The 26,816-nt window shown below is 42.4% G+C and overlaps 1 protein-coding gene across 3 annotated transcripts in view; it reads right to left on the bottom strand.

The window, feature by feature from the left end:
• Positions 1–3,147: 3,147 nt before the first annotated feature.
• Positions 3,148–26,816, bottom strand: part of LOC128605325 (signal-induced proliferation-associated 1-like protein 2) — a 204,165-nt gene continuing 180,496 nt past the window's right edge. For 2 of the 3 annotated variants that reach the window (XM_053620635.1, XM_053620633.1), the window contains 4 exons: positions 18,132–18,263; positions 11,474–11,591; positions 11,029–11,110; positions 3,148–5,843 (listed from right to left, as the gene is read on the bottom strand). In XM_053620635.1, coding sequence (XP_053476610.1) covers positions 5,688–5,843; positions 11,029–11,110; positions 11,474–11,591; positions 18,132–18,263 — 488 coding nt within the window. In that variant the 3' untranslated portion in view covers positions 3,148–5,687. The remainder of the gene's footprint in view (positions 5,844–11,028; positions 11,111–11,473; positions 11,592–18,131; positions 18,264–26,816) is intronic. The other variant, XM_053620634.1, reaches the window with a different exon arrangement.

Below are 26,816 nucleotides of genomic sequence, written 5' to 3' on the forward strand. Positions count from 1 at the left end.
ATGTGGTAGGTTTGTGTGTCCGCTCGCTTACCGGGCTGTTGCAGGTGATAGTTCACGGCCCCCTTTTTCTCGGGGACAGTGTATGGCCCTTGCCACCAGACCAGGAACTTACAGCCACTGTTCGGTACCAGGAAGAGCACCCGATCGCCAGGTTGAAACTCCCGGGGTTGTGCTGGGTGGTCGTACACTCGCTTCTGCTGCTCTTGGGTGGCTCTTAGGTGCTCCTGGACGATTGGGGCTACTCGGTCGATCCTCTCCTGCATTTCCTGTACGTATTCGATGACTGAGTGGAATGGGGAGGGCTGCTCCTCCCAGGCCTCCCAGGCCACGTCCAGGAGTCCTCAAGGCCGCCGCCCAAAGAGGAGTTCGAAAGGGGTAAAGCCCATGGAGGCCTGGGTCACTCCTGGACGGCAAAGAGGACATAGGGCAGGAGGAGGTCCCAATTCCTCCCTTCTTCAATCACCACCCTCTGTAACATCTGCTTTAGGGTCTGATTAAACCGCTCGATGAGCCTGTCGGTCTGGGGGTGGTAGACGGATGCCTTCAGGTGTTTTACTTGCAACAGCCGAGACAGATCAGACATTAGCTTAGTGACAAAGGGCGTATCTTGGTCAGTCAGGATGTCCTTGGGTATCCCCACCCGGCTGAAGAGGAGCAGCAGCTCTTTTGCAATATTGCGGGAGGTGGTTTTGTGGAGGGGGTACCGCCTCGGAGTATCGGGTGGCATAGTCCAGGATGACGAGTATGTACTCGTGACCCCGGGCGGGAAGTGGCCCCACGAGGTCCATACCAACCCACTCGAAGGGAACGCCAATGATGGGCAGAGGGATGAGAGGTACTGGCGGGGGCCTCCGTGGGGCGGTATGCTGGCACTGAGGGCATTGCTGACAGAAGCTCCGGACCTCCGCGTCCATTCCTGGCCAAACAAAACAATCCCTCAGTTTTTCCAGGGTGTGTCACGCCCCCAAGTGGCCGCCGAGTGGGTGGGTGTGGGCCAAGTGCATCAGTGTTTGGGTCTTTGACTTGGGCACTACGAGGAGATCCACCTGCTCCCCTCGGCGGCAGGCCCGTTGGTAGAGGAGGCCGCCCCGGACGACGAAGTAGGAGGAGGGAAGCCTCAGGTTAGGGTCCTGGTCGACTCCCTCTATCACTCGCACCTGGGCCCAGCAGTGTTTCCTTCTGCTCCTGTCCAAAATTCCCCTGCCAGTTCACCTGGTGAAATACAGATGACATTGGGTTAGTGTGTGTGTGCGGCTTACCTTCTCAGTGGCGTCCCCATCGTCCTGTGCCAAGTAGGCCTGTCGGGCTCGGCTCTCCCTCGTGTGCTGAGGTGTCTTGCCGGATCCTAGCACTGGGCCAGTCGAGAACCCTGGCCAGTCTCTTCCGAGGAGCAGGGGCACCGGGAGATCAGGAATAACGCCAACTTGGAGGGGCCAGACCCCAGCTTTACTCTGGATCTGGACCTCGGCCTCAGGGACTTCCCAGGTATCCCCATGGATGCAGGTTATGGTGATGGCCCCGCTCCGGCCAAATTCTTTGGGCAGGATCGTCGGTCGGGCGAGGGTCACGGTGCTCCCGGTGTCCAGCAGGGCGGTGACCGGGTTCCCCTCGACCCACACCATCAGGGTAGGGGCTTTTGGTGGGTGCGGCGAATGGAGAGCGCACCCCACCAACCACAGCTTTCGGACTTTCTTGGTGGGTTCTAGTTCTGGCTCCGTGGGCATGGGTTCATCCATGGGTGCCTCACGGACAGGTGAACTTCGGAATGTGCTCCAGGTGCCTGGGCAGCACTGGCGGTCGGACTGGTGGGCCGAGACCCCTAGGGGCAGGGTGCGGGTACGCCATTCTTACTGGCCAAGTTCCAGGGCGGCTAACGCGCGCTACAAGGCAGTTAGGAGCTGCTGGGGCGTTTCCGGCGCATGCACACCCACAACCTGGTGCTCCATGTGTGGTAAAGCCCTCAGGAACCGGTCCATGGCCACCTCTTCCGCCACCTCAGTGGCGGTGTGTATGTCTGGCTGGAGCCACCTCTTGGTTGTGCGGATGAGGGTGTTCAGCTGTACGCATGGTCTGGCCCCCGGCTGATAAGCCCATCGATGGAATTCCGCCGTGGCCTGGTGGGGAGTTCGCCCACACCACGCCAGGACTCCCTTTTTCATTTCTTCATAATCAGCTGCTTCCTCCGGCGTGAGGGTGCAATAGGCCATACGTGCCTCCCCCGAGAGCAGCGGGCCAAGGATGCAGGGCCAATCTTCATGGTCCCATTCTTCGCGGCAGGCGATACATTCAAAGGTCTCGAAGTAGGCCTCGAGATCTTCCTCGGGAGTTAGAGGGGGAAGCAGGCGGCGGATCTCACGGCCCGGATCCGGGAGAGGCATGGCGGCAGTGGGAGGCGCTGTCCTCGGGGCCACTAGCTCCTCGGTTGCGGCTTGTAGGCTTTGGGCGAGCTGCTGCGTGACGGTCTGTTGCTGGATGCTGACCTCCAGCAGGCGTCGTAGCCATATCCACGTTTCCCCAATGACTGTAAGTGGAATGGAAGAATGGAGGAAGAGGGGAAGGGGGGGAGGGAAAAAGAAAACCCAGGGAAAGTCTCCCCCTTTTTTTATAGCACCAATCACCGGCCGGGGGTGTGTTGGTGGCTCCGCCTGACTGTCACGTGTTTTCTGGTCGCTGTCGGTTTTGACGCGGGGCTGTCCCTTCCATGCTTGCGTGGTAGTTGGGGAAGGAGCGATTTTAATACCTTGCGTGCCGGCTGTCAGTCTGTCGCGACAATATATATATAGATAGATAGATAGATAGATAGATAGATCAAATGATAGGGTTTCTCATTCTAAACATATTTGCCTTAAGAAACATTGATGTCTGTCAAACCGTTCTGTAAATATTTCAGATAATGTTAAAAACCTACTCTTGTGAACTAGTCATAGGTTTTTTTCCCCAAATGAAATAAGACTATTGCAGCACAATACTTTGGACATCTTAGATCAATAGTTATCAAAAAAAAGTTTAACTTTTGATTTACCCTTGCAAGGGCACATCAAAAGGTTTGAAGTGGGCATGGCCACTTAAATGGCTATAACTCTTGAAGGGAATGAGAAATTTTCACAAAACTTGGTAAACTTATGTAGGTCTGAGCGCACTTGTCAAAAATGGAGGAGTTTGGTCACTTGGTGGTACTATAATAGTAAAAACAACTTGAAGATGGGTGTGTAATTGATTGTATATTATTCACTGTTTCAGACACACACATATTCTTTGTATCATACATTAGACCTCATCATTCTGAACAACTTTGCCTCTAGGACCACTGCTGTCAATCAAATCGTTCATTAAATATTTGAGATTATTTCAAAAACCTAGTTTTGTGAACTAGTGTTAGGTTTTTTGCTCAACTGTAATAATCCTACTGACAATTATTTGGACTACTTAGATAAGAAATGATCAAAAAAAGTTGAAGTTTTGATTTACCCTCACAAGTGCACATCAACTAGTTTATAGTGGGGATGACCACTTTTACTTAAATGGCTATAACTCTTGAAAGGAATGAGCTATTTTCACTAAACTTGGGGTACATATGTATGGGCTCCATTTGAGGATAGATGTAAAAAAAAAACATTACTGAGTGTGACCAGTTGGTGGTGCTATAGCAGAACAAAACATGAAATTGGCCATTGGTCCAATAGACTTGATAAATAAATCTTGCAAGAATCGTCTTTGTCCAAGGTCCAATCAGCATATACAAGGACAATTGAAATCTGAATCTTGAAAAACATGGCTGGCATTGGTCAAGCAATGTTCAGCAGCTATTAGACAAGCTTAATGAAGGTCAATATTTCTTAAAATTATCTTGGTTTTTCTTTGATTTATGTGCTTATTGGATGGTACAATATTAAGTAATATCTTTTAACAACTTTAAGGGCCCTAAACGGCTTGAACCCCGATAATTGCTGCTTGCAGCTATATTTAATTTTGTAATTGCTAGTGCTCCGACTCTACCTAATTCCTTTATAAGAAACATACAGAAAGATCAACACATAGACAGTAATAGACAGAAATGCATTTTAATTGGTATAAATGATAGAAACAATTTTTTAAAAGATGACTGACAGTTCATATACCATGGCTAAATGTGAAATCATAACAAATCCCATCTAAAAGGGTGCTGAGTTAATATACTGCCTCAATTGCAAGTATAATTCTGATGTCTGTTGAAATGATGGGGAAAAAATGTCTCAAAATGTCAAAGTACACAATGACAGTAAGCACCAAGAACCAGTCTACTTGGAAACTGAATATCAAACCAGTGATTTTGAAAATTCAATATCAAACCAGTGTTTTTCAATCTTCCACCATTAATCCATCTACTATTGGTTACCACTAAAATAATAAATTGCATAAACTACCAAAACTGTAGTTATATAATACATTTGCTTTAAAAGAAAAAACAAAAACAAAAATTACTCACAAGAAACAAATTTGTAAAAAAAAAAAAAAAAAACGCAAAAAAAATTAAAATAAATAAAAATAAAATAACCACCACCAAAAAAAACCAAACAAACAAAAAAACAAACAAACAAACCCCAAAACATATGAACATATATGAGTTTAATCTAGCAGCATCCAAATGTTGGAATGATGGAAAAAATAAACAAAAAATTGTATATTCAACACAGCCCTGATGAGGCATCCACATTTTAGCCTAGGCTTCTCAAAGTTTCTTCAATCTTTAGTGCAGAACCAAAAATATATATTTTTAAATAAAATCAACAAAATTAGGTTAAATAAACATAAATAGCTGTTAAATACAAGCCACTTCAACTGTGGTACAGGTATAATACACATTTTTGCATTGCGAGTGTGGTTCACTGTCTCACATACAGAAATAAAAACTAACTCTATAAAAACACTTGCTACTGTAACAAAAAACCACACACAGACAGAGACAGAAACACACACACGCACGCACGAACACGCGCGCGCGCGCGCACACACACACACACACACACACACACACACACACTTTTTTGCTCAATGCAAAAATGAAAAAGAGATAAACCACTCATATAAACAATTATTTTCCACACACTTACTATCCTTTTTGAGGCATAGAGCAGAAATACTGTAAAACTGCAACCTTAAAAGGAAATGACCACATTTTGCACTAGCAGGGACTATGCACATTATGCATTTTCTCCTAATGCTACTACATCATTGCAAGGACATGTCTCTGTTTGGAAACTACTATGAAAACTATTGTTAAAAATGCATATAAAATATGGCACTCAAAAATTATGACACTGTTAGTGTCAGCAGCATTACCAACAACTTCATCGCACAATGCTGGAGATCAACAAAAACAACAAAGCAAATAAGGGGTCGGATATACTGGCAATATGAATATGATATACCAAGCAAAAGTAGGTCCCAGGTGAATTACATTCGTTTTCTTCTTCATTTCACTTACCTTCACTTTCACTAATCGAGCAGTGTTAGCAATGTCTCTTTCCAAGGTCTTTTTCCGTTTTCTCTTAGGAATCCCAGCAGTCTGTTAGCATAGATTGAAATTGCCACAGCAGCTGATTTACCCTGCTAAAAGGGTCCTCTTTAACTTTTGAACACAGACATCACACTGGGGAAGGAGCTGCACAATTAAAGGGTCACCTATATACTTAGCTAACACAATAGGCTCAACTGTTCTCAGGGTTTTTGTCAATGGAATTAAAGAACCATTCCGTGAATTTCCTGAGTTGCGCAGATGCTGTTTGACTCTCCTCCTGTAGACGGATATTATCTTGTCGAAGATGTTGTACCTCCACCTGCAAGATGGCTTTATCCTCTTTCTCCTAAGATTCAGCAAGAGATATCCATGAAAACCTAGTCTAAAGAATGTTTCAAAACCTTTAGGTTTTGAAACACGTCATGACTACCAAATATAATTGGCTAATATATAATAGTTTCCAGTGAATAGTAACAGTAAGAAGTATGGGGGGGAAAGTCATTTTTGTGTATATATCTTATACTAAATAGTTTTAGATCCTCATACAAAATACAACATAAAACAAAGGCAACCTGAGTAAACACACAATACAGTTTTCATTTTCATTTTTTTTTTTTATTGAAGCAAAAAAGTTATCCAACACCTATCAACCAAACACTTGAGATAACTTGAGATCAGTCTTTCACTTACCTCTAGGACTAGGACTTACTCCTATGCTTTGGATCACCGTCATGCTGCATAATCCACTTGTGCTTGAGTTTCAATTTACAGACTAACGACCAGACATTCGTCTTTAGGATTTTCTGATAGAGAGCAGAATTCATGTTTCCCTCAATTATTGCAAGTTGCCCAGGACCTGAAGCAGCAAAGAATCCCTGTACCATCACACTTCCACCACCATGCTTGATCATAGGTACGATGTCTGATGGAATTCTGTGTTTGGTTTACGCCAGATGTAATGGGAACTGTCTTCCAACAGTTCCACTTTCGACTCATCAATCCACAGAACATTCTCCCAAAAGTTTTGAGGATCATTAAGGTGTGTTTTGGCAAAATTCAGACGAGCCTTAATGTTCTTCTGGGTTAGCACTGGTTTTCACCTTGCCACTCTTCCATGGATGCCATTTTTGCCCAATTTCTTTCTGATAGTGGAGTCATGAACAGTGCCTTTATTGATGCAAGAGATGCTTGTAGGTCCTTTGATGTTGTCCTTGGCTCTTTGTGACTTCCTGGATGAGAAGTTGCTGTGCCCTTGGAAAAATTTTGGAAGGTCGGCCACTTCTGGGAAGGTTCACTACTGTGCTGAGTTTTTCCATTTGGAGATAATGGCTCTCAGTGTGGTTTTTTGGAGTCCCAGAGACTTAGAAATAGCTTTGTAACCCTTAGCAGACTGATGTATTTCAATCTCCTCATCATTTCTGGAATTTCTTTCAATTCTGGCTTAGTGTGTTACTGGGTAAAACCTTTTAACCAACTTCATGCTGTTGAAAAAGTTCTATTTAAGTGGAACATGGCTGGCAGTAATCAGGCCAGGTTGCATCTAATCCAGCTGAACCCTATTATGAATGCAGTTTCATAGATTTGGGGAACACTGTCCCCACATGCTGTCCTCCTGTGTTTCAGCTGAGCACCACAAGGGGACCTCAGACTTCAGGAGGATTTCATAGTGGCATCTGAGCTGCTGGGCATGACTTCAGCTCGAAAATCAGCCATATCTGTTGTCAATGTCGGTAACACTTTCTATGAAGCCCATACTTATAATGAATTGTAGCCCCATTTATAATTATTTATAAGCAAGTATTACTGCTTTATAAACATATTTACATGATAATAATTCACATGGTACGAGTATGCAGGCCAGATTTCACCAAATTTGATCTTTCATCATGCTTGTGTTTCTGGTCTGCAATTTTCGGATGCGTTTGCGCGCTAAAGTCTAGTGTGACCGCCCCATGACTCTGGCGAGGAATTGGAGGTTTTTTTGGAAGAAGAAAATGTGGATTGAGCCGAGGAGCATTCCAGCATGAAGTGGAAACGGTCCTTCAAAAGTACGTAAATTATGTCACTTTCTATTTTTAATTTTTGCTTGTAGTGTGGAAATGTCTATTTTTGTAGGTAGTTTTGAATTCATTTTTGCATGTAGAATGAAATTATATTTTTCCACATGTAGCATGGCAGTAATTTAATTTTTTTATAATAATAAATAACAATAAACAAAATGCAACAGCTATGGGTGATTTTGTGTACTTTGTAGTCATGATTAGTTATTGATATAGAGAGGAAGAAAATGCTCCTGATCCTCCTCACACTTCCTCTGAAGCCTTCTCCCCCAACACCCACATGGAGGGTACCCTCCAGAGAAGTCAGAAAAGAGGGGTCACTCATGTGTCACTCATTTGAGCCATTAGGAGAACCAGAGCTCCTGCACCTACAACACAACCTGAACAGGACAGGTGGCACAATATTAACAAGGATGATGTGTATAATATCACTTTTCTCCTGCCCACACTCCTGAGGTACATCTCAATAGACACCAGCAGCACACTTCTCTAGAGCCATTCTAGTTATTTTTTTTGGTAAAGCCACAGTCTCTGCCACAACACAAAGCCTGTATGCAGAGTAAAAGCAGAAGGGTATGGAGACACCATGGAGTCCTGTAAGTAGCCTGAAGATATGTAAATTCCTGGGCCTAGTCATTTACTGTGGCCTAATAAAGCCATCAAGAGTTGGAGATTTGTTGAGAAAGAATAAGCAACATATTTTCCATTCCCAACCACTGTCCTGGCATTCTACAAATTTGAGGCAATATTCTGGATCCTGTACAAGAGCAGCATCAAAGACAATAAGCAGAATGACTGGCTAAAAGGCACCGCTGGCTATGATTTGCTCTTTTATGTGAAGCCTACCAGGAAGCAGCTCTTATTGACATGCAGAGTATACTACCAGCCTCACCAGAACCTGGCCATCCATGAAAGAATGGTAGTCACAAGGTTTGGAATTATGGATTTTACGAGTTATGAAGGCACAAGTTCAGCATGTCTGAGCCAGTGGAGGCTGCAGCTGTCAGTGACGTGTCACAGGTGGCAGAGAAGAGGCCATGCTATCCAGTGACAATTGTAAACACCTCTACCTCTGCCAAGAGAGACAAAGCCTCAGCTGGGAGAAAACACTGATTACTGCCTTCAAAGGAAGAAGTACAGCAAGACTATTTATAAATGCAAGTCTTGTGATGTGTTCCTGTGTACTATATTGAACTACCTTTGTTTCACTGAGTTGGGATGATGTCAAGGACAGCCAGGCTCAATGATGCACACTAGACTCTGACTCTCATTTTTTTTATTCAGATTTTTTGCACTTTTGTTTTTCATATACTAGTTTATATTTTGCACTTTCATATTTGTTGTAAATAGTTATTTTTGCCTCCTAAAATCCAATCCCACTTCTATGTCATAGGAAGTGGAAACAGCACCTTCTCCATGCCTATATTACATATGTGGCAATGCTAACAGGACTCTGGTGCTGATTTCACTAAAGGCTAAGTGACATGAGTAAGTTTTTTGTTGGTGGTTTGTGCCATCTAGACATGTTCTATTTGTATAATAAGCTCATCTTCATGATTTCTTAACATTTGCATTATGGAAACTGCATCCTATGCTTTCACTTTACTTAAAGCCATCAATGATGCATTTATAAAGTTTAGTAATTGTATTATAACTCACAATAAGTATTTATAAGGCACACAACTATCAACAACAATATAAAATAATTCACTTATTGGACATAGAAATAGATCTGTTTTACTAATCAGTCATTGTAACTATAATATAATAACTTTATAAAAATGCAGGCTGCATTTTTATGAATACATTAATGGAACCATAAGACTGAATAATTAAGGAGTTTATAATACATAATAAACACATCTTCATGATTTCTTAAAACTATGGAAACTGCATCCTATGCTTTCACTTTACTTAAAGCCATCAATAATGTGTAACGTATCGGGACTGGAGGCGGATGCAGGTGCAGATCAATAGTCTTTATTAAACATAAAACACAAAACCAAAGTAAACGCGGTCTTCACCGGGAAACGAGAACATTCGAGGCATGGAAATAAACGATACAACCGATACAAAACTACAACCAATATAACTATATAAACTATACAATCAATAATACTGAGCCCCGTGCTCAGTAGTCAAGGCGTTTAAATCCCAAACATAATCAAACTCAAAACATAGACACCTGTGGCAAATGAAAGTCACTTCAATAAGTGCTCAGCCGAAAGCGAGCGAACCAAAACAAAGTCATGTGACTCATCCGAAGACGAGCCACAGTGCCATCTGCTGGCCGTATCGTCACATAATGCATTTATAAAGGTTAGTAATTATATTATAACTCACAATAACTATTTATAAGGCACACAAAACAACTATCAACAATAATAAAAAATAATTCACTTATTGGACCTAGAAATAAATCTGCATTACCAATAAGTCATTATAATTATAATATAATAACATTATAAAATGCAGGCTGCATTTTTATGGATATATTTATGGAACCATAAGACTGATAAATTAATACTTATAAATTGGTGTATAATGCATTATGAGCATGGGCACTGAAAAAGCACGTGAATCACTTATAAGTAATTATAACAATAATATAAATGTAGCTATAACTGTTATTATAACGAAGTATAGGTCTTTATGTGTCGTTATAAATGTTTTTATAGAACAGTAATACTTGATTATAGATAATTATAAATAGGGCTATAATTCATTATAAGCATGGGCTTCATAGAAAGTGTTACCTCAACGTTCTTACACTTTCAGTGTAAAGATGTTTCGTGGGCAATTTGTGTATAAGTTGGCATTAAGCATTTGTGATTTACAGCTTGGACAGGTTGGGTGTGGGTGGCCTCTGAATTGAGGTCTATGCCTGCTAGTCACTGTCAAAATATTTGCATATGCATCATGTTGGGTACAGGGGACCTCCAAGCTGAGGGTTGCGTCCCATTGTTGGTCCAAACAGAGACATTGGGTTCACAGCTCATCATCTGGCTCAGGGCCATGGTGGGTCACAGTGCAGCTGGGACTGATAGATATGAGTCCATAGACCAAAGGCTGCATATGAGTAGTTTTTTGCTTGGTGAAAAGGTGTGGCTAGGGGCATAAGGTAATGATGGGAGTACCTTCTTGCTTGTTAGCATTGTTAGCTCCACATTTATGAGAGAAAAAAGGAGGGAATCATTGCTCCAATCCTGTTAGCACCAGTGCAGCTCAATGGATGATAAGTTGGCAGTAGGGCAAGGGAGGGAATCACAGGCTCTGGCCACGTAGCACCAATAGCTCTGAGCATGGACTGGAGTGAGCCATTAGCAAGATAGCACATGTCAGCTTGATGTGACAAGCTGCACAGGATAACTGTGAATGCTACAGGTGGTCCAGGCACAGATGAGTCAAGTAGGACAAGTCAACAGGTGGCCCTTGTTGGCACTTTGGTACCAGAACAGTGAAATTGCTTACCTTTCTTAAGTCATGCTGGAGCTGCTTCAGGATGACTTCAAGTTGGTTGACCTTACCAGTCAGAGTGGCAGATGTGCCATTTCTAAAGAATAGCACAAATGTCATGTTAAACATAAGCCCACAAAGAAATCATGCTTGAAGAAGTGTGCCAGACAACATATAATATAGTCGAAAGTAATTATCTGAGTAAATATTCTAATGAATAAAAGGTAGTGGCTATCAACTAACATTTTGATTTCTTCTTCTACATAAAATTCATATAGCAATCTATTACATTTTGCAGGGTTGAACTGTTGTACATTGTGAGGCATTTTAACACTGCATATTTGTATACAGATGTCATTTGTCAAAGAAAGATTGAGTCCATTATCAATAACTACATTTAATGCATGTGCTCTAACACACTGTCTAGAGGACTGTTTATGAATTTCTGTGTAAAACTCACCCAGGCTGTAGTATAGCTCCTTCCACTGCAGCAGCCTGTCTGATGGGCTCTTGAGAGCTCTGAACAGGTTTAGCTCCCTGCATGTCAGTCATTATGTAGACAGTAGCCATATTCTGATCTAGCAGCAAAATATACACATAATGTGTTTTATGTGCTTTCTGATTGAAAACAGCAGACCCAAATTTGTCATAGACTTGTGCTAGACTGTCAATCTCTGTGATATCTACCCTCATTATTGGCTCACTTATCAGATAAACAGATGAAGTATGATTTCTTATCCCAAAGCATTATATATACAGTCATGTGAAAATGGATCATATATATTACATATTTGGACAAGCAAACTGTTGATCCTCTTTGAAACCGTGCCTATTAATAAAGATGTTACACTCTATCAAATGACATAAAACTGACATTTTGTAGTAATTTTCACAGTTTAAATTAACAAAAAACAAACAAACAGATCAGTCACATGAAAAAAGTAAGTACACCCCTACATTTATCACACCTTCAAATTCATATTATTTGAATCAGGTGTTCAAGATTAGGTACCAGTGATAAGATCCTGCTTACATCTAGTGTCTGGTGTTCCCTTTGTTATTGAGGTGTATGGTGTCATAATACCAAGATCTAAAGAGTTCTATAATGTAAGAACACTTCTCCAAATTAAATTATCCAGATTGAGAGAAGGGGCTTTGATCTCAAAAAGAATAATTGCATGCAAAAAATCTGTGTTTACTGAGGGCCTTGATTGATAGCACACTAAGACCTACGGATACCACTTTTCACCATGTTGAGGAAGTGTATCAGGAAAAGGGCTGCATTATTAGGCAAAAATGCCGCAGATACCACTTTTGGGGACATGTATAGGGAAAAGGGCTGAATTTGCAGGTCACTCAAGAGAAGTGTAAAGCAGAAAAAAGTGTGTGTGTGTAAGTCTGTGTTGATAAGTGTTAAAAATAAGTCTAATCTCTTTAAATAAGGAGACAAACTGTGAGTGAATGAGCACCATACATAAGGAGACAAAGTGTGAATGATGAGCTCAAAAAATTGGTTCTGGAGACAGTGTGAATGTATGAATCCCGGCCTTTGTATTGGAGAAAAGGATTGTAGAAATAAAGACATTGGTTTTGTAGATATTACGGACATTGCCGCCATTGTGATCTGGATCAAATGATTATTGTTTATTGTTTACAGACACACTGAATATGGGCATATGTGGGTAACACAAGAAAAATCATTAGGGGGAAATAGAATAAAAAAGATTTTTATTCTTTAAATTAGGAAAGCCAAGGGAAGTTGCTTCACAAGATGTGGTAATAATTGAAAATAGATATCAGAAGATAACCTGTATTTTACATGAAACTAGAGGAATAGGAGACCATTTTTGGAGACTCAATACAAGGATTTACTAAGAGACAAGAAGTGGACAGACATTAAGAAAATTATAGTAACATTTATTCCTGACTGTGTGGAAGAACCATCCCTGAGAAGGTGGGCAGTAGGTGGACATGGAATACAGGGAATAACAATGGCACAGACACCTGCAGAAATATTAGGCTCCAAGCACCCATTTTCCAAAAAGGGAAAAAAGTAAAAAAAAAAAAAAAAAACATGAACACAAAGTGGCCTAAAGGAGGGACATTTGATGTGTTGTTGTGTGATGAAATGGAAACATTGATGATGAATTACAGAGAGCAAGAGGTATTGACATTGTTAAAAAAAGAAGGAGAAAACTTGTGGAAAAGCATGAAACAAGCAAGGAAAGAATTGAAAAAGAAGACAAAAAAATTGAATATTTTCCAGACCACCTCTATATGCACCACCCAGGGGGCAGTTCCTGATAATAAAAGAAGTAGTACAAGTTGAAGGAAACTGGTGACAGGAAAGCAGGGAATGGCTATGCAAATTGATGATTGTGAATTCATTGACTGTTGGTTTCAGATTCCCAATTCAGTTCCACATGTGACTATTTATGTGGGACAAGGATGGGAGTGAAAAGTTGATGAAAGAAGTGGAAAGAGGTGAGTGGCAAGCCACAGAGCATTCTTTAATCTTCCACTCAGTTGACAAATCACTCATTAATATTCTGTGCACAACTATCCTGACGGGAATCCCACAAGAGGTGGTGATCAATAAGAAAATACAAATGCAAATGATAAACACCTGTAGCAGAAACTAAAACAAATGAGCAGCTAAAAGAAATGGAAAGGCAGGTACCAACTGAATTGTGGTCCCAACATGACACTGATGTGGGCTTAGTTAAATCTGCTAGCTTGGTTAGTATTTGGAGCAGGAGCTTGCCTTGATGCTGAGTAAGGTATTCGAAAAACTATTAAAGGACTAGTCCAAGCAGGAGTGTTGCTTGAGATAACTAGTTACTATAATACTCCTATATTACCTGTTGCTAAAGTGGATAAGTCAAAATGACGTTTGGTACATGGTCATCTAAAATAAAAATAAAACAACAAGGATATAGGTCTCCATACTTACAGGTGATGGTAGATTTTTTTTTTTATCCAAATGTGAAGTTTGTGCCCAAAACAATGTTAGGAAAGTAACATCAGCACCAGTAGGCCACATACAGTAGGTAGTCAACCAGAATGTCTTTTACCATGGCGGTAAATAAAAACTAGTCACCTGTGAAAGTCATTTGCGAAATTGCCACCAGGTGGCGCAAAGGGGCGGTTTGCGAAACGACTGAAATTGTGATATTTTTTGGTGTGTAAATGGAGATCAAATAACGGAGTTAATTAATAGTAATAAAAACAACATTATTATATTATTTTTGTTATTCTGTCAAATAAAAAATCAGGAGTGACTGATTTCATGTTATGGTTGTTTTCAAAGCTTATTAGAACAATGTACTCGAACCGGAACAAAAGTATGGTTTATATAAGTGCTACACAAGTTGACATTTTTGTTTCAGAGTGTTGAAAAAATCTCTTTTTGAGAAAACAGCTGTTAAAGATATTGATTGCAGAATTTCATATTTACTGATTAGAAATAACACTCTTTTGTAACAGTAACTCATTTAACATTTCCCCCAAACTTCTACTATGCAACGGACTATATATAAATGGTGCACTTATAACGATAATGATAATGAGTCTTTATTGGTCACATATACAGTAGAGCACAGTGAAATTGTTTTCTTCGCATACCCCAGCCTGTCAGGAAGCTGGGGTCAAAGCGCAGGGTCAGCCATGATACGGCGCCCCTGGAGCAGAGAGGGTTAAGGGCCTTGCTCAAGGGCCCAACAGTGGCAGCTTGGCAGTGCTGGGGATTGAGCCCCCAACCTTCCAATCAGTAACACAGAGCCTTAACCACCAAACCACCACTGCCTACCACCACCACTATTGGTTGCTAAGGAAACTCAGCTGGTTGCTAGGGTGTTGCTAGGTGGTTTTTCTCATGCTCTCTTGCTCATGTTGTCACAGGAGTTCTCCTTGGCACTGTCACCTCTGGCATGCTCATTAAGTATCTAGATTGCTGAATTACTGGAAAGCTGCCTATGTTGCTTCAACACTGTCCTAACAAATACATAAGTTTTGCCTTAATTTTAACACTATGTAATTCTTATGTATATTTTGTTAACGATCCATTCAGTAATCAAATCAGGGGATGTGCATCATGTTTGTGTTGTTTGGACACATTAGCTGCGTTTACATGGACAACAATAATCCACTCTTAACCCGATTAAGACCATACTTTGATTAAGAAGCTACCATGTAAACAGCAATTTTTACTTACCTTAATCTAATTAAGGTCATACTCGAATTAAGCTCTAATCGAATTAAGACAGGTGGAGTACTCCTGTTTTAGTGGCATTATGGACGTGTATTACAGACATGTAAACACCTTAATCACATTATGAACGTCGTGTGAGAGTTTTCACCGCATTTTGCGACAGGACACGATCACACATGGCAGTTTTACATTTTACGGCGAAGAAGAGAGTTTGGCTGCGTCCCAAACCGCATACTTTCCTACTATAGGCCTGTAGTGGGGAAAAATACATGTATCTCGGCTACTATATAGACGCTAAGTATGCGGTTTGAGACGCAGCCCATGGCTTCAAGCAGTTGTCTATTAGCACATACAGCATGACAGATAATTAACTGCACTTAAAGCGTTCGTAAAAAAATTTAATAAAAACACCCAAAACTGTATACAGTACCATAACGAAGATGAACCGTATGTTGATACGTGAAATTCTGGAGGGATGTCGGATGGCGTGGTGTGGTGACGTAATGACGCGGGCTGTTAATCTAATTATGTTCTAAAACATGTAAAACGGGAACATGACAGGAGTATTCTAAAAGCGACTCATGTAAACACCTTAATCACATTATTATCTTAATCAGAGTAAGGTCAATAATTAGATTACTGCTGTCCATGTAAACGTAGTCATTGTTTACAAAGATATTTGGATATGAGCTAATTTAGATAATAACTTGGGGAAGCATCGACAAATGAGGAAATTTTATTTAGCAGACGCTCTTAAATTGGATTACAAAACATTAGAAACAATGCGCCATCCCCCTACCTCAAGTCTGTCTGACATAATACCCTAGTTGCTGCACTGTTAACAGCTTTTGCTTTGCAAATGTATCACAATCACTCGGTCAAAGTCATCCACAAACCAGAAGTGAAATCTTCAACTCAACTCTGCATTGTAGAGTTTATCCAAGCAAACACAGAATGTTCCCCTAACGTTAGCATATGGTTCCCGCTTGGTTATTTTTTTGGGAAACAAATAATAATGTTCTTTGCAGGTTATGTTTTTTGTAACCAAAAACTAACCTTCCCAGAATGTTGCAGGGAGTTTTTTTTAACAGCCTAAAAAGAACCTACAGTGCATCCGGAAAGTATTCACAGCGCTTCACTTTTCCCACATTTTGTTATATTACAGCCTTATTCCAAAATGGATTAAATTCATTATTTTCCTCAAAATTCTACCAACAATACCCCATAATCACAACATGAAAGAAGTTTGTTTGAAATCTTTGCAAATTTATTAAAAATAAAAAACAAAAAAAGCACATTTATATAAGTATTCACAGCCTTTGCTCAATTCTTTGTTGAAGCACCTTTGGCACCAATTACAGCCTCAAGTCTTCTTGAGAATGATGCTACAAGCTTGGCACGCCTATTTTTGGGCAGTTTTTCCCATTCTTCTTTGCAGGACCTCTCAAGCTCCATCAGGTTGGATGTTGAGCATCGGTACACAGACATTTTCAGATCTCTCCAGAGATGTTCAATCGGGTTCAAGTCTGGGCTCTGGCTGGGTCACTCAAAGACATTCACAGAGTTGTCCTGTAGCCACTCCTTTGTTATCTTGGCTGTGTGCTTAGGGTCGTTGTTCTGTTGGAAGATGAACCTTTGCCCCAGTCTGAGGTCCAGAGCGCTCTGGAGCAATTTTTCATCAAGGATGTCTCTGTACATTGCTGCATTCATCTTTTCCTCGATCCTGACTAGTCTCCCAGTTCCTGCCACTGAAAAACATCCCCACATGTTTTTCAATGTACACAGCATGATGTTTCCACCACCACGCTTCACTGTAGGGATGGTATTGGGCAGGTGATGAGTGGTGCCTGATTTCCTCCAGACATGACGCTTGTCATTCAAGCCAAAGAGTTCAATCTTTGTTTAATCTTTGGTCTGAGAGTCCTTCAGGTGCCTTTTGGCAAACTCCAGGCGGGCTGTCATGTGCCTTTTACTGAGGAGTGGCTTCCATCTGGCCACTCTACCATTCAGGCCTGATTGATGGAGTTCTGCAGAGATGGTTGTTCTTCTGGAAGGTTATCCTCTCTCCACAGAGGCACGCTGGAGCTCTGTCAGAGTGACCATCGGGTTTTTGGTCACCTCCCCGACTAAGGCCCTTCTCCCCCGATTGCTCGGTTTGGCCGGGCGGCCAGCTCTAGGAAGAGTCCTGGTGGTTCCAAACTTCTTCCGTTTACGGATGATGGAGGCCACTGTGCTCATTGGGACCTTCAATGCTGCAGAAATGTTTCTGTACCCTTCCCCAGATCTGTGCCTCGATACAATCCTGTCTCGGAGGTCTCCAGACAATTCCTTGGACTTCATGGCTTGGTTTGTGCTCTGACATGCATTGTTAACTGTGGGACCTTATATAGACAGGTGTGTGTCTTTCCAAATCATGTCCAATCAACTGAATTTACCACAGGTGGACTCCAATAAAGTTGTAGAAACATCTCAAGGATGATCAGTGGAAACAGGATGCACCTGAGCTCAATTTTGAGTGTCATGGCAAAGGCTGTGTATACTTATGTAAATGTGCTTTTTTTGTTTTTTATTTTTAATAAATTTGCAAAGATTTCAAAAAACTTATTTCATGTTGTGATTATGGGGTATTGTTTGTAGAATTTTGAGGAAAATAATGGATTTAATCCATTGTGGAATAAGGATGCAACATAACAAAATGTGGGAAAAGTGAAGCGCTGTGAATATTTTCCGGATGCACTGTATATACAACATTCTCTGATTGTCATTTATAGGTTTTTATTTTTGTAACCAAAAACTCACCTGCAAACTGAAACTATGCTGCAATTTTTACTACCACTACAGTTATTACTGAAGTACACTGAAGTTACTTTCTAGATTTTTCTACAGACAATTATACTTCTGTGCCTACCTTCAAAGGCTCGAGCAACATCAACAAGATGGGACCAGTCCAGACCTGTGGCTGTGTCCGGTAGGGGGAGGAGTCCTGGATCACTAAACTTTGACCTGTCTGCCAAGGAGCCATCAGAAAACCAGACCTCATCTAAGAACCCACACACACACACACACACACACACAGAGATCAATGACTTGCACTATTTACACACTCTCCAGGATGTATCTCTGCCACTACACCTCATAGCAGACATGTTAGCAATCCCTGAGGTCCAAGTCCTATTCAAGTCTCAAGTCTTTGTTCTATTTTTAGCAATAGTTCTTTCAACTAGTTATTGTAATTAGCACACAAGGTTTTACTTAAATCATTAATTTACTTTTTATACATAATCAAAAATCTTACTTTCAATCTATTAAGAATGGTCAATCGGAACTCAATCTTTAAGTCATTTTTATTGGAAGTTCAGTTTGAAGCAATATTACAGCATGACTAGCTTGATTACACTCCCTTCAAAGTACCCTTCGGAGGATGATTTATATAATTTGAAATGCAGAGACTATCACCATGAGAAAAAAAAATGAGTATTTTGAGCTGTTTGAGTTGCCGTAGATGGCTGTAGTTTTCAAGCAATGATGGGTAAGGTAGTCTTCCACTGAGAACTGGCTGTAACAAAATCCCTGTGTATAGATGCAATTTAACTTGGTAAACTTGGATATCATATGCATATGGGAGCTAATACTTGGGGGTATAGGGCATGAAAAGGACATGGAAACATTTATACTTCATGAAAAAGGACAGCAAGCAAGCCCTTGACAGCTGTGTAACACTGCAGCTTCCCTTTGGATTAATTGATTGCTTTTCAAATTAAATGACACGGAGATTAATCACAAGGTAAGACTTGGCTATATATTGTTATTGTTTGTTGTTCATTTATATAACAGCACTTTTCCAATGGGTGATGAACACATGCCTTCAGATGTGTTATATAATAATGCTGGCTTGGTGTGTTTAGAGATGAATTGTTGTGATATTTGCTGCTGCAGCACATACTGATAAATGAGGAATGAATAGAAAAATGTGGTGTTTGATGTTGTCATGTGGGGTAGTAAAGAGAGAGCATAATCGGGAATGCCAAACCAAAATGATTTGTTTGTTTCATGGGTCTCTATCTTCAAGTCCAAGTCAAATCTCGAGTCAGCTGTACACGAGTCCAAGTCAAGTCGTAAGTCTTTTTTTTGCGACTTATGTGTGACTCAAGTCTAAGTTGCAGACTCGAGTTTTCATCTCTGCCTCACAGCACTGGCCTCTCTTTATCACTAGTTATAGGATGAACTGCTGAAATCAACCTGTCCACAGAAATGTCCACCTCAGAAGCAGTAGTGGCAGACATGTCTTGCCTTCTAAATGAATGCTAAATGAAATGAAAATAAATGAAAGTTCTGCAACCGAAGCAATCCTTTCAGGAACCACAAACTGCAGAGGAACTAGAAATCCAGAAGCAGGTTCTGCAGTACTACAATAATAACTAGAAGACTAAAGGTTGTGAGCAATCTTTGATGTAAGCTTGACAGATGATTTCAAAATGTTAAAATGTGTAATAGTTTAGCATGTAAAGGTTAAAAGACTAAAAGTTTACAATATGTAATGGTTAGAATGTTAAAAATATTGAAGCATTTAAAGGTTATATTGTTAATACACTACTAATGCTGCTAAGCTGTTGGTTGCTAGGGGGTTGCTAGTTGGTTGTTATGAACAGTTAATCATGTAAAAGTTAAGCATTTAAAGGCTATGTTAAAGCATTAACATATAAAAATGCTGCTAGCTTATTTACATTTGGTTCCGAGGGTGTTGCTAGGTGGTTGCTATGCTAACTTGTTCCTATGCTATCCTGTTATGGGGTTATGGGGCTGTTATGGAGTCCCAGGCAGTTGCTAGGAGGTTTCTAGGAGGTTTAAGTCTCAGGTGGTTGCAAGGTTAGTTAGTAGTTAGTCGTTTGCTAAGTAAACCCAAACCTAAAGTAGTTAGTCGTTTGCTAAGGAAACTGACCTGGTTGCTAGAGCTAATCTTGCTAGAGTGTTGCTAGGTGGCTGTTATGGGGTCACAGATGATATCACTATGATATACTCTATGCTATGATGTTTCTAGCAGGTTTCAATAGAATTATAAGAAGAACAGATTGTTTACCCTTTTAAGCCAATGTAACTAGATGGCTGAAGTTAGCGAACAAACTCTCATGTTGCCTTAGAGTCTGCTAAACATGCTAAAAGTATAATATGATATTACTCTAATGTTTTGTTGTCACTGATATCAAAATGTTAAAATGTGTTACAGTTAAGTGTGTAAGCGTGTTAAGGTTAAAGGGCTAAAAGTTTACAATATGTTAGAATGTTAATAAGTTTCAAAGGTTATAGGTTATGTTTAAAGGTTATAGTGTAAATATGCTAAAATGCTGCTAAACTATTGGTTGCTAGGCTGTCGCTCTTGGTTGTTATGAAACTAAGCATGCAAAGGTTAACAAGTAAAAGGCTATGTTAAAGCATTAAGATAAAAACAAATTGCTAGCCTATTCAATCTGGTTGCTATAGTGTTTCTAGGTGATTGCTATGCTAACCCAGTTGGTTGCTAGGTTATCACTATAATATTTCAGTTGCTTGCTAGGGTGCTGCTAGGTCATTGCTATGCTATCCCAGCTGGTTGCTATGGTGTTGCTAGGTGGCTGTTATGGGGTCCACAGTGGTGTGCTGTGGTGTTTCTAGGAGGTTTTAGTATGATCCCAGGTGGTTGCAAGGTTGTAGCTAGTCAATTGCAAAGGAAACTCACCTGGTTGCCAGGGTGTTGCTAGGTGCTGGTATGGGGTCCCAGGTGATTGTTATGGTGTTTCTAGGAGCTGTCAATATGATACCAGTTGGTTGCAATATTGTAGCTTTTTATAATGAGTCTTTATTAGTCACATATACATTACAGCACAGTGAAATTCTTTTCTTCGCATACGCCAGCATGTTAGGAAGCTGGGGTCAGAGCGCATGGTCAGCCATGATACAGCGCCCCTGGAGCAGAGAGGGTTAAGGGCCTTGCTCAAGGGCCCAACAGTGGCAGCTTGGCAGTGCTGGGGATTGAGCCCCCAACCTTCCAATCAGTAACACAGAGCCTTAACCACCAAACCACCACTGCCCACCACCACCACTATTGGTTGCTAAGGAAACTCAGCTGGTTGCTAGGGTGTTGCTAGGTGGTTTTTCTCATGCTCTCTTGCTCATGTTGTCACAGGAGTTCTCCTTGGCACTGTCACCTCTGGCATGCTCATTAAGTATCTAGATTGCTGAATTACTGGAAAGCTGCCTATGTTGCTTCAACACTGTCCTAACAAATACATAAGAAAATACTGTGGAAGTGGGAGCGTGCTGAGCCGGAGAAGGTGAGTGGTAAGGAATGCACACCTGTGGGGAATTGTGCTAACGAGTGTGTTCTTTTGCAGTGAGCCGAGGAGAGGATACAAAGGAGAAAGACTGAGAGAGAGAGAGAGAGAAAGAGAGAGAGAGAGAGAGAGAGAGTGGTCATCAACACCAAGCAACATCCAGCATCAGGCCCTCCTCCAACTGTGCTGTGATTAGGCACAGCACATCAAAGACCTGCTCAATGCCCATGTGGCGGATTGGCAGGTGCTCTAGGGCCTGTTCCATCCCCACATCACCTTAGCTAAAATGGGACCACAGGATGACCCTGAAGCCTTTTTGGAGTTGTATGAGTGCTCTGCAGAGGCAAGGGGCTAGCCTGTTGCTCAATGATCAGTCCGCCTGTTGCCAATCCTGACTGGAGAATCCCACAGCCCAGCAGCTGCTAGTCACCAACATGCTAGAGTAACCAGACCTAAAACAGGTGATTTTGCAATGGGTTGGCTGCACCCCTGAACAGCACCATCAATGCTTCCGCTCGCTGACTCTCTGTGAGCTCGGCCACACATTTGAGTTCGCCCAGAAGCTCAGGGACACCTGCCAAAGATGGTTGCTGGCCGAGGGGTGCAGTGCCTAAGAAGTGATTGACCTTGTGGTGCTGGAATAGTTTGTCGCCTAAATTCTAGAAGGGATGTGGAATGGATCCAGTGCCACCAACTTGTGTCGTTCGACAAGGCGGTCCAGTTGTCAGAGGATCACCTGATGGTGTATCAAAGGCAGGCGAGTCCCTGTCTTCTCTCTCTCTCTCTCTTGTCCCTCCCCTCCTCCTCCTGTCCCAACCCCTGTACCATAGAAACAGGGACAAACCCCATGCTTCCCTCCCTCTCCCTCTCCCCCTGTGAATGTCTCTTCTCTCTCCAGGTGGGTGAATCGAGGGTCCCAGGTGTGGGAGTAAAGCCTGGGCCAGTGTGCTGGCATTGCGGAGAGCCTGGGAAATTCCTGGACCAATACAATGTGATGGGGGTGGGGGTGTTGGTCTGGACGTACTGCATAATGGTGAGTGTTCAAAGGGGTACATACCATGCATTGGTGAATTCAGGCTGTAACCAGACCTCAAATCACCAATGCTTGGTTCAAGGTGAGGCACTGGGGAATGCATGTTTGGTGAAGGTGAGGTGTGTGCATGGGGATGTTCATGAATATCTGCTGGTGCCAATCATCATTAAATTTTGGGGGCAAAAACATATACTGGAAGTGGCAGTTAGTCCTTGCTTCACCCATCCATTAATCCTGGGGACAGATTAGCTGGGGTTTCGAGTGTTAGTGAGAGATATATTTGTGGATGGGTCCTGCAGTAGTGAGAAACGGTGTGGAATGTGTGCAGCATTGGCTGGGGAGGCAGCGCCGGGGCCATCAACATCAGTTCCACATCAGGGGGGCACAGAGAGTCAGGCGAGACCGACTTCTCCCCTCTTGGTGGAGATTCCCCTCTGGGATTTTCCTCTTGAAGCAGTCTCTGAGGCATGCCTTTGAGGCACGCGAAGACTCTGAGGCATGCCTATGACCAGGTGAGAGATATCGATGATCAACAGATTCAGCCTAATCTTGTGCTCTCCCACCCCTATTTTTCGATTATAAAGGATGGTTATATTGAGTGATGCAAGACACTCAATACCAGGAAAAAATTATCCAATTGTTGGTTCCAAAGAGCTGACGGGAATTGTTATGCCAGGTGACCCACCATAATCTGATGTTGGGGCACATAGGTCAAGTTAAAACACTGAACCCTCTCATGGCCCACTTCTATTGGCCGGGCATTCGTGGAGATGTTCACAGGTGGTGAGTGGTATGTCACAAATGTCAGCTGGTGAATCCACCGACCACCCCAAAAGTACCATTGCACTCACTTCCATTAATCGAAGTCCCCATCGAAAGGATTGGCATGGACCTTGTTGGGCTATTAGATCAAACTGCACAAGGGCATCTCATACTTGGCTATGAGAGAGATAGCACCAGGAGATAAAGTGCACATTTTGCTAATCATGTCAAACATAAAATTATTTGGCAAGTGGAAATGACCATTTGAGGTCACATGGCAGTTTGGGGATGTCAACTATGAGTTAAGGTGAATGGATAGAGGTAGGGCACTGCTGGTACATCACGATAACCTCCTTAAACCGTGGAGGGAGGTGGTTCCTGTGGCTTTGCAAACAGTTATTCCAGAGAAGGAGGAGCTAGGACCAGAGGTGAATCCAAAACAAGGCTCAACCCACCGTGGCCCCTTATGGAGACCATCTCTCTCAGTCCCAAATCACGGATGTTGCTAAATTGCAGGAGTTTTCCGATGTTTTCTTGCCTCTACCCGGTCAGAATAATCTCAAAGAGCACCACATAGCAACAACCACAGGGGTGGTGATATGCGATCACCCTTATCCTCTGCCCAAGCACAAAAAAAAGTGGTTCGGGATGAACTCAAGTGAGTGATTGGACAGGTAGAAGTATGGTATCTGGGCTTCCACTTGGATCATGGGCTGGTGCGTCCCCAAATTGATAAGACAGCAGAGATTGCGGCCTACCCATGACCCAAAACCAAAAAGGAGGTGAGACAACAGTTTGTGCCTAATTATTCACGTTACCAGCCCGCTGACTGATCCCACTAAAAAGGGAGCACCAGATCCAGTCCAGTGGATGGAGCGCTACCAGCAGGCTTTCACTCAGGTAAAAGCTGCACTCTGTGGTGAACCACAGTTGCATTCTCCTGACTTCCCTCTTCCTTTTACTTTACAGATAGATGTGTCAGACAGGGGGTTGGGGGCTGTGTTTGTCCCAGGTCGTATAGGGGGAGGAGCACCCCATGCTGTACATTGGCCACAAGCTCTCCGTGCAAAAGACGAAGTACTGCATGAAAGAGAAGGATTGTCTGGTCATCTGTTGTACAGACCTTGACCCTCTATTCAGACCACTCCACTGACTCCACTGCATGAAGGATGCCAGTGCATGGATTACTCATTGGTATCTGGCACTTCAGCCATTTAATTCAAGGTGGTTCACAGGCTGGGGGCGCAGATGGTTGTGGCAGATTTCCTCTCTCAGCAGGGTGGGGAGTTAGCGGCAGGCCGGATGACTCCCCAGCCTGAGTCGGGCAGTGGGGGTATGTGGAAGTGGGGGCATGCTTGAGCGCTGGTTTGTGAATGGAGGGTAGATCCAGAGAAGGTGAGTGGTAAGGAATGCACACCTGCAGGGAATTATACTAATGAGTGTGGTCTCTTGCAGTGAGCCAAAGCAAAGATAAAAAGGAGAGAGACCAGTGCTTCAAGAGCGAGAGAGAGAGTTAACTAGTCATGTGCATACTTAAATAATAAAAAAATGCTGAAAAGCAAAAGTGAAAGATAAGAATTAAAGCAACTTTGAGTTGTTCCAAGCCTGCCTCTAACTTCCTCATTTCATACCCGAAACTGGGAAAGTGTTACAAATACAAAAACAAATAATTGCTTAAACAATATGTACTTGACTCAGACATTCATTTGAACAAATTACTACTAGACCGCCTTTTAGGCTGAATACTCATGAAATAAATTAGGACAACCAAAATAACAGTAACGGAAACCCCTTTCTTTAGATCTCAAGTGTGTGGCTCAATTTTGTTAGTCATGCAAGGAAATTTATAACAGTGCTATTATGCGAGGCTAACAGAGGTAATTAAGCACAACACTGAAAGAAAAAACAACTGTTTTTCATACTGTGGTTGAAACCTGTCCTATCACAGCAAACCAGCAACTCCATTTCCCAGAATGCACCACCAACTACAAACATGAAGACCGAAGAAGACTACACTTCCCACACACACACACATTCACCTCCTCCAGAGTTCTAATCAGAGACACTTGTTCCCATTTACACTCCCAATCACACCACACATAAAAGAGACTGTTTGAACGCAATGTCTTGACAAAGTATACACTCAGTTGCTTTTGTCTCTGTCGTAACCAAGCCTTTCTAAGTGTTGACATTCTGGTTTCGGACTTTGTTTTCTCTGCTGACCTCAATTCTCTGCCTAGACTAGTTTATGCCTGTTTGCCTGATCATATGACCCTTGCCTGTTTAACGTTGTGGAATTTGGAATTACCCTTTGGACTTCTTGATTTTGGATTAAACTTCATAACCTGCACTTGCTTCGGTCCGCACCTCCTTTATCTGACAGAATACTTCACCATATATATAGAAGCAGCAGATACGCCGGCGTGGCGACAAACCGTCGATGCCCACGGACGGCTCCTGGTTGATCAGCACCAACAGCTCTGATCACACTTCCGATGGCAAGGAAACAGGAGAGGAGCTCCTGACTATCTCTCAGGGCTCATGACGTGTTGCAGAATATGTGCTTGAGTTCCGGACCATCGCTGCAAGGAGTGAGTAGAATGAACCAGCTCTAAAGACGGTGTTTCACATTGGACTTAACCAGGAAGCAGTGACGGAGCTGGCCTGCAATGACGATCAAACCACCCTTGACTCTCTTATTGACCTGGCCATCCAACCGGATTGACTTCTTCAGAGCTGCCGTCCAGCGTGTAGCGAGGGAAGTGTCATAGTGCCAAATGCCACCACAGAGCCCATGCAGCTGGGGCATGCGTGGCTAAGCGAGGAAGAGAGCGAGAGGTGCCAATGAGAGTTTCGCTGCTTTAACTGTGGAAAAGAGAACCATTTCATCTGGCAGTACTCTCTCAAGTCTTGTCGGGACACCGGGGAGAGCGGGGACTCCAAACCCCACCCTCAAAGGGTGAGTCCATCTCAGTTATTATCTCAGCCAGCATTCATTCTACTAGTCATGGTTGAATACTCCAGGGTGTCTTTGGTCCTAGAAGCAGTGATTGACTCCGGAGCGGTGGGGAATTTCATCGATCAAGAGACAGTGAACCAATTCAACATTCCTGTTCATCCATTACTACAGCCACGGAAGATCCAAGCCATTGATGGAGCCCTAATCAGGAGAGGGATCAACTCACACTGCACTGAGCCTCTCACCCTCTAAATTAGCACACTCCACAGAGAGACCATCATCCTCTATGTTAGAGGCTCTGCCAGACATCCTGTCATCCTAGATCTCCCCTGGTTGGAGCAACATAACCCACGCATCTCATGGACTGACAAACAAATCACGCATTTGTCTACACTGCCTTGCACATTGTCCACAAACACCAGTAGTTCCGTTTGCGGCTACATCCAGCAAAAGCTCTAACCAACCCGCTCCAGTTCAAGTTCCACCCGAATATCAGGACCTCTTGGAGGTTTTCCGCAAGGAGAAAGGCAG

The sequence above is a fragment of the Ictalurus furcatus genome, chromosome 3, assembly GCF_023375685.1.
Source record: "Ictalurus furcatus strain D&B chromosome 3, Billie_1.0, whole genome shotgun sequence".
In the NCBI taxonomy this organism is placed as follows: Eukaryota; Metazoa; Chordata; class Actinopteri; order Siluriformes; family Ictaluridae; genus Ictalurus; species Ictalurus furcatus.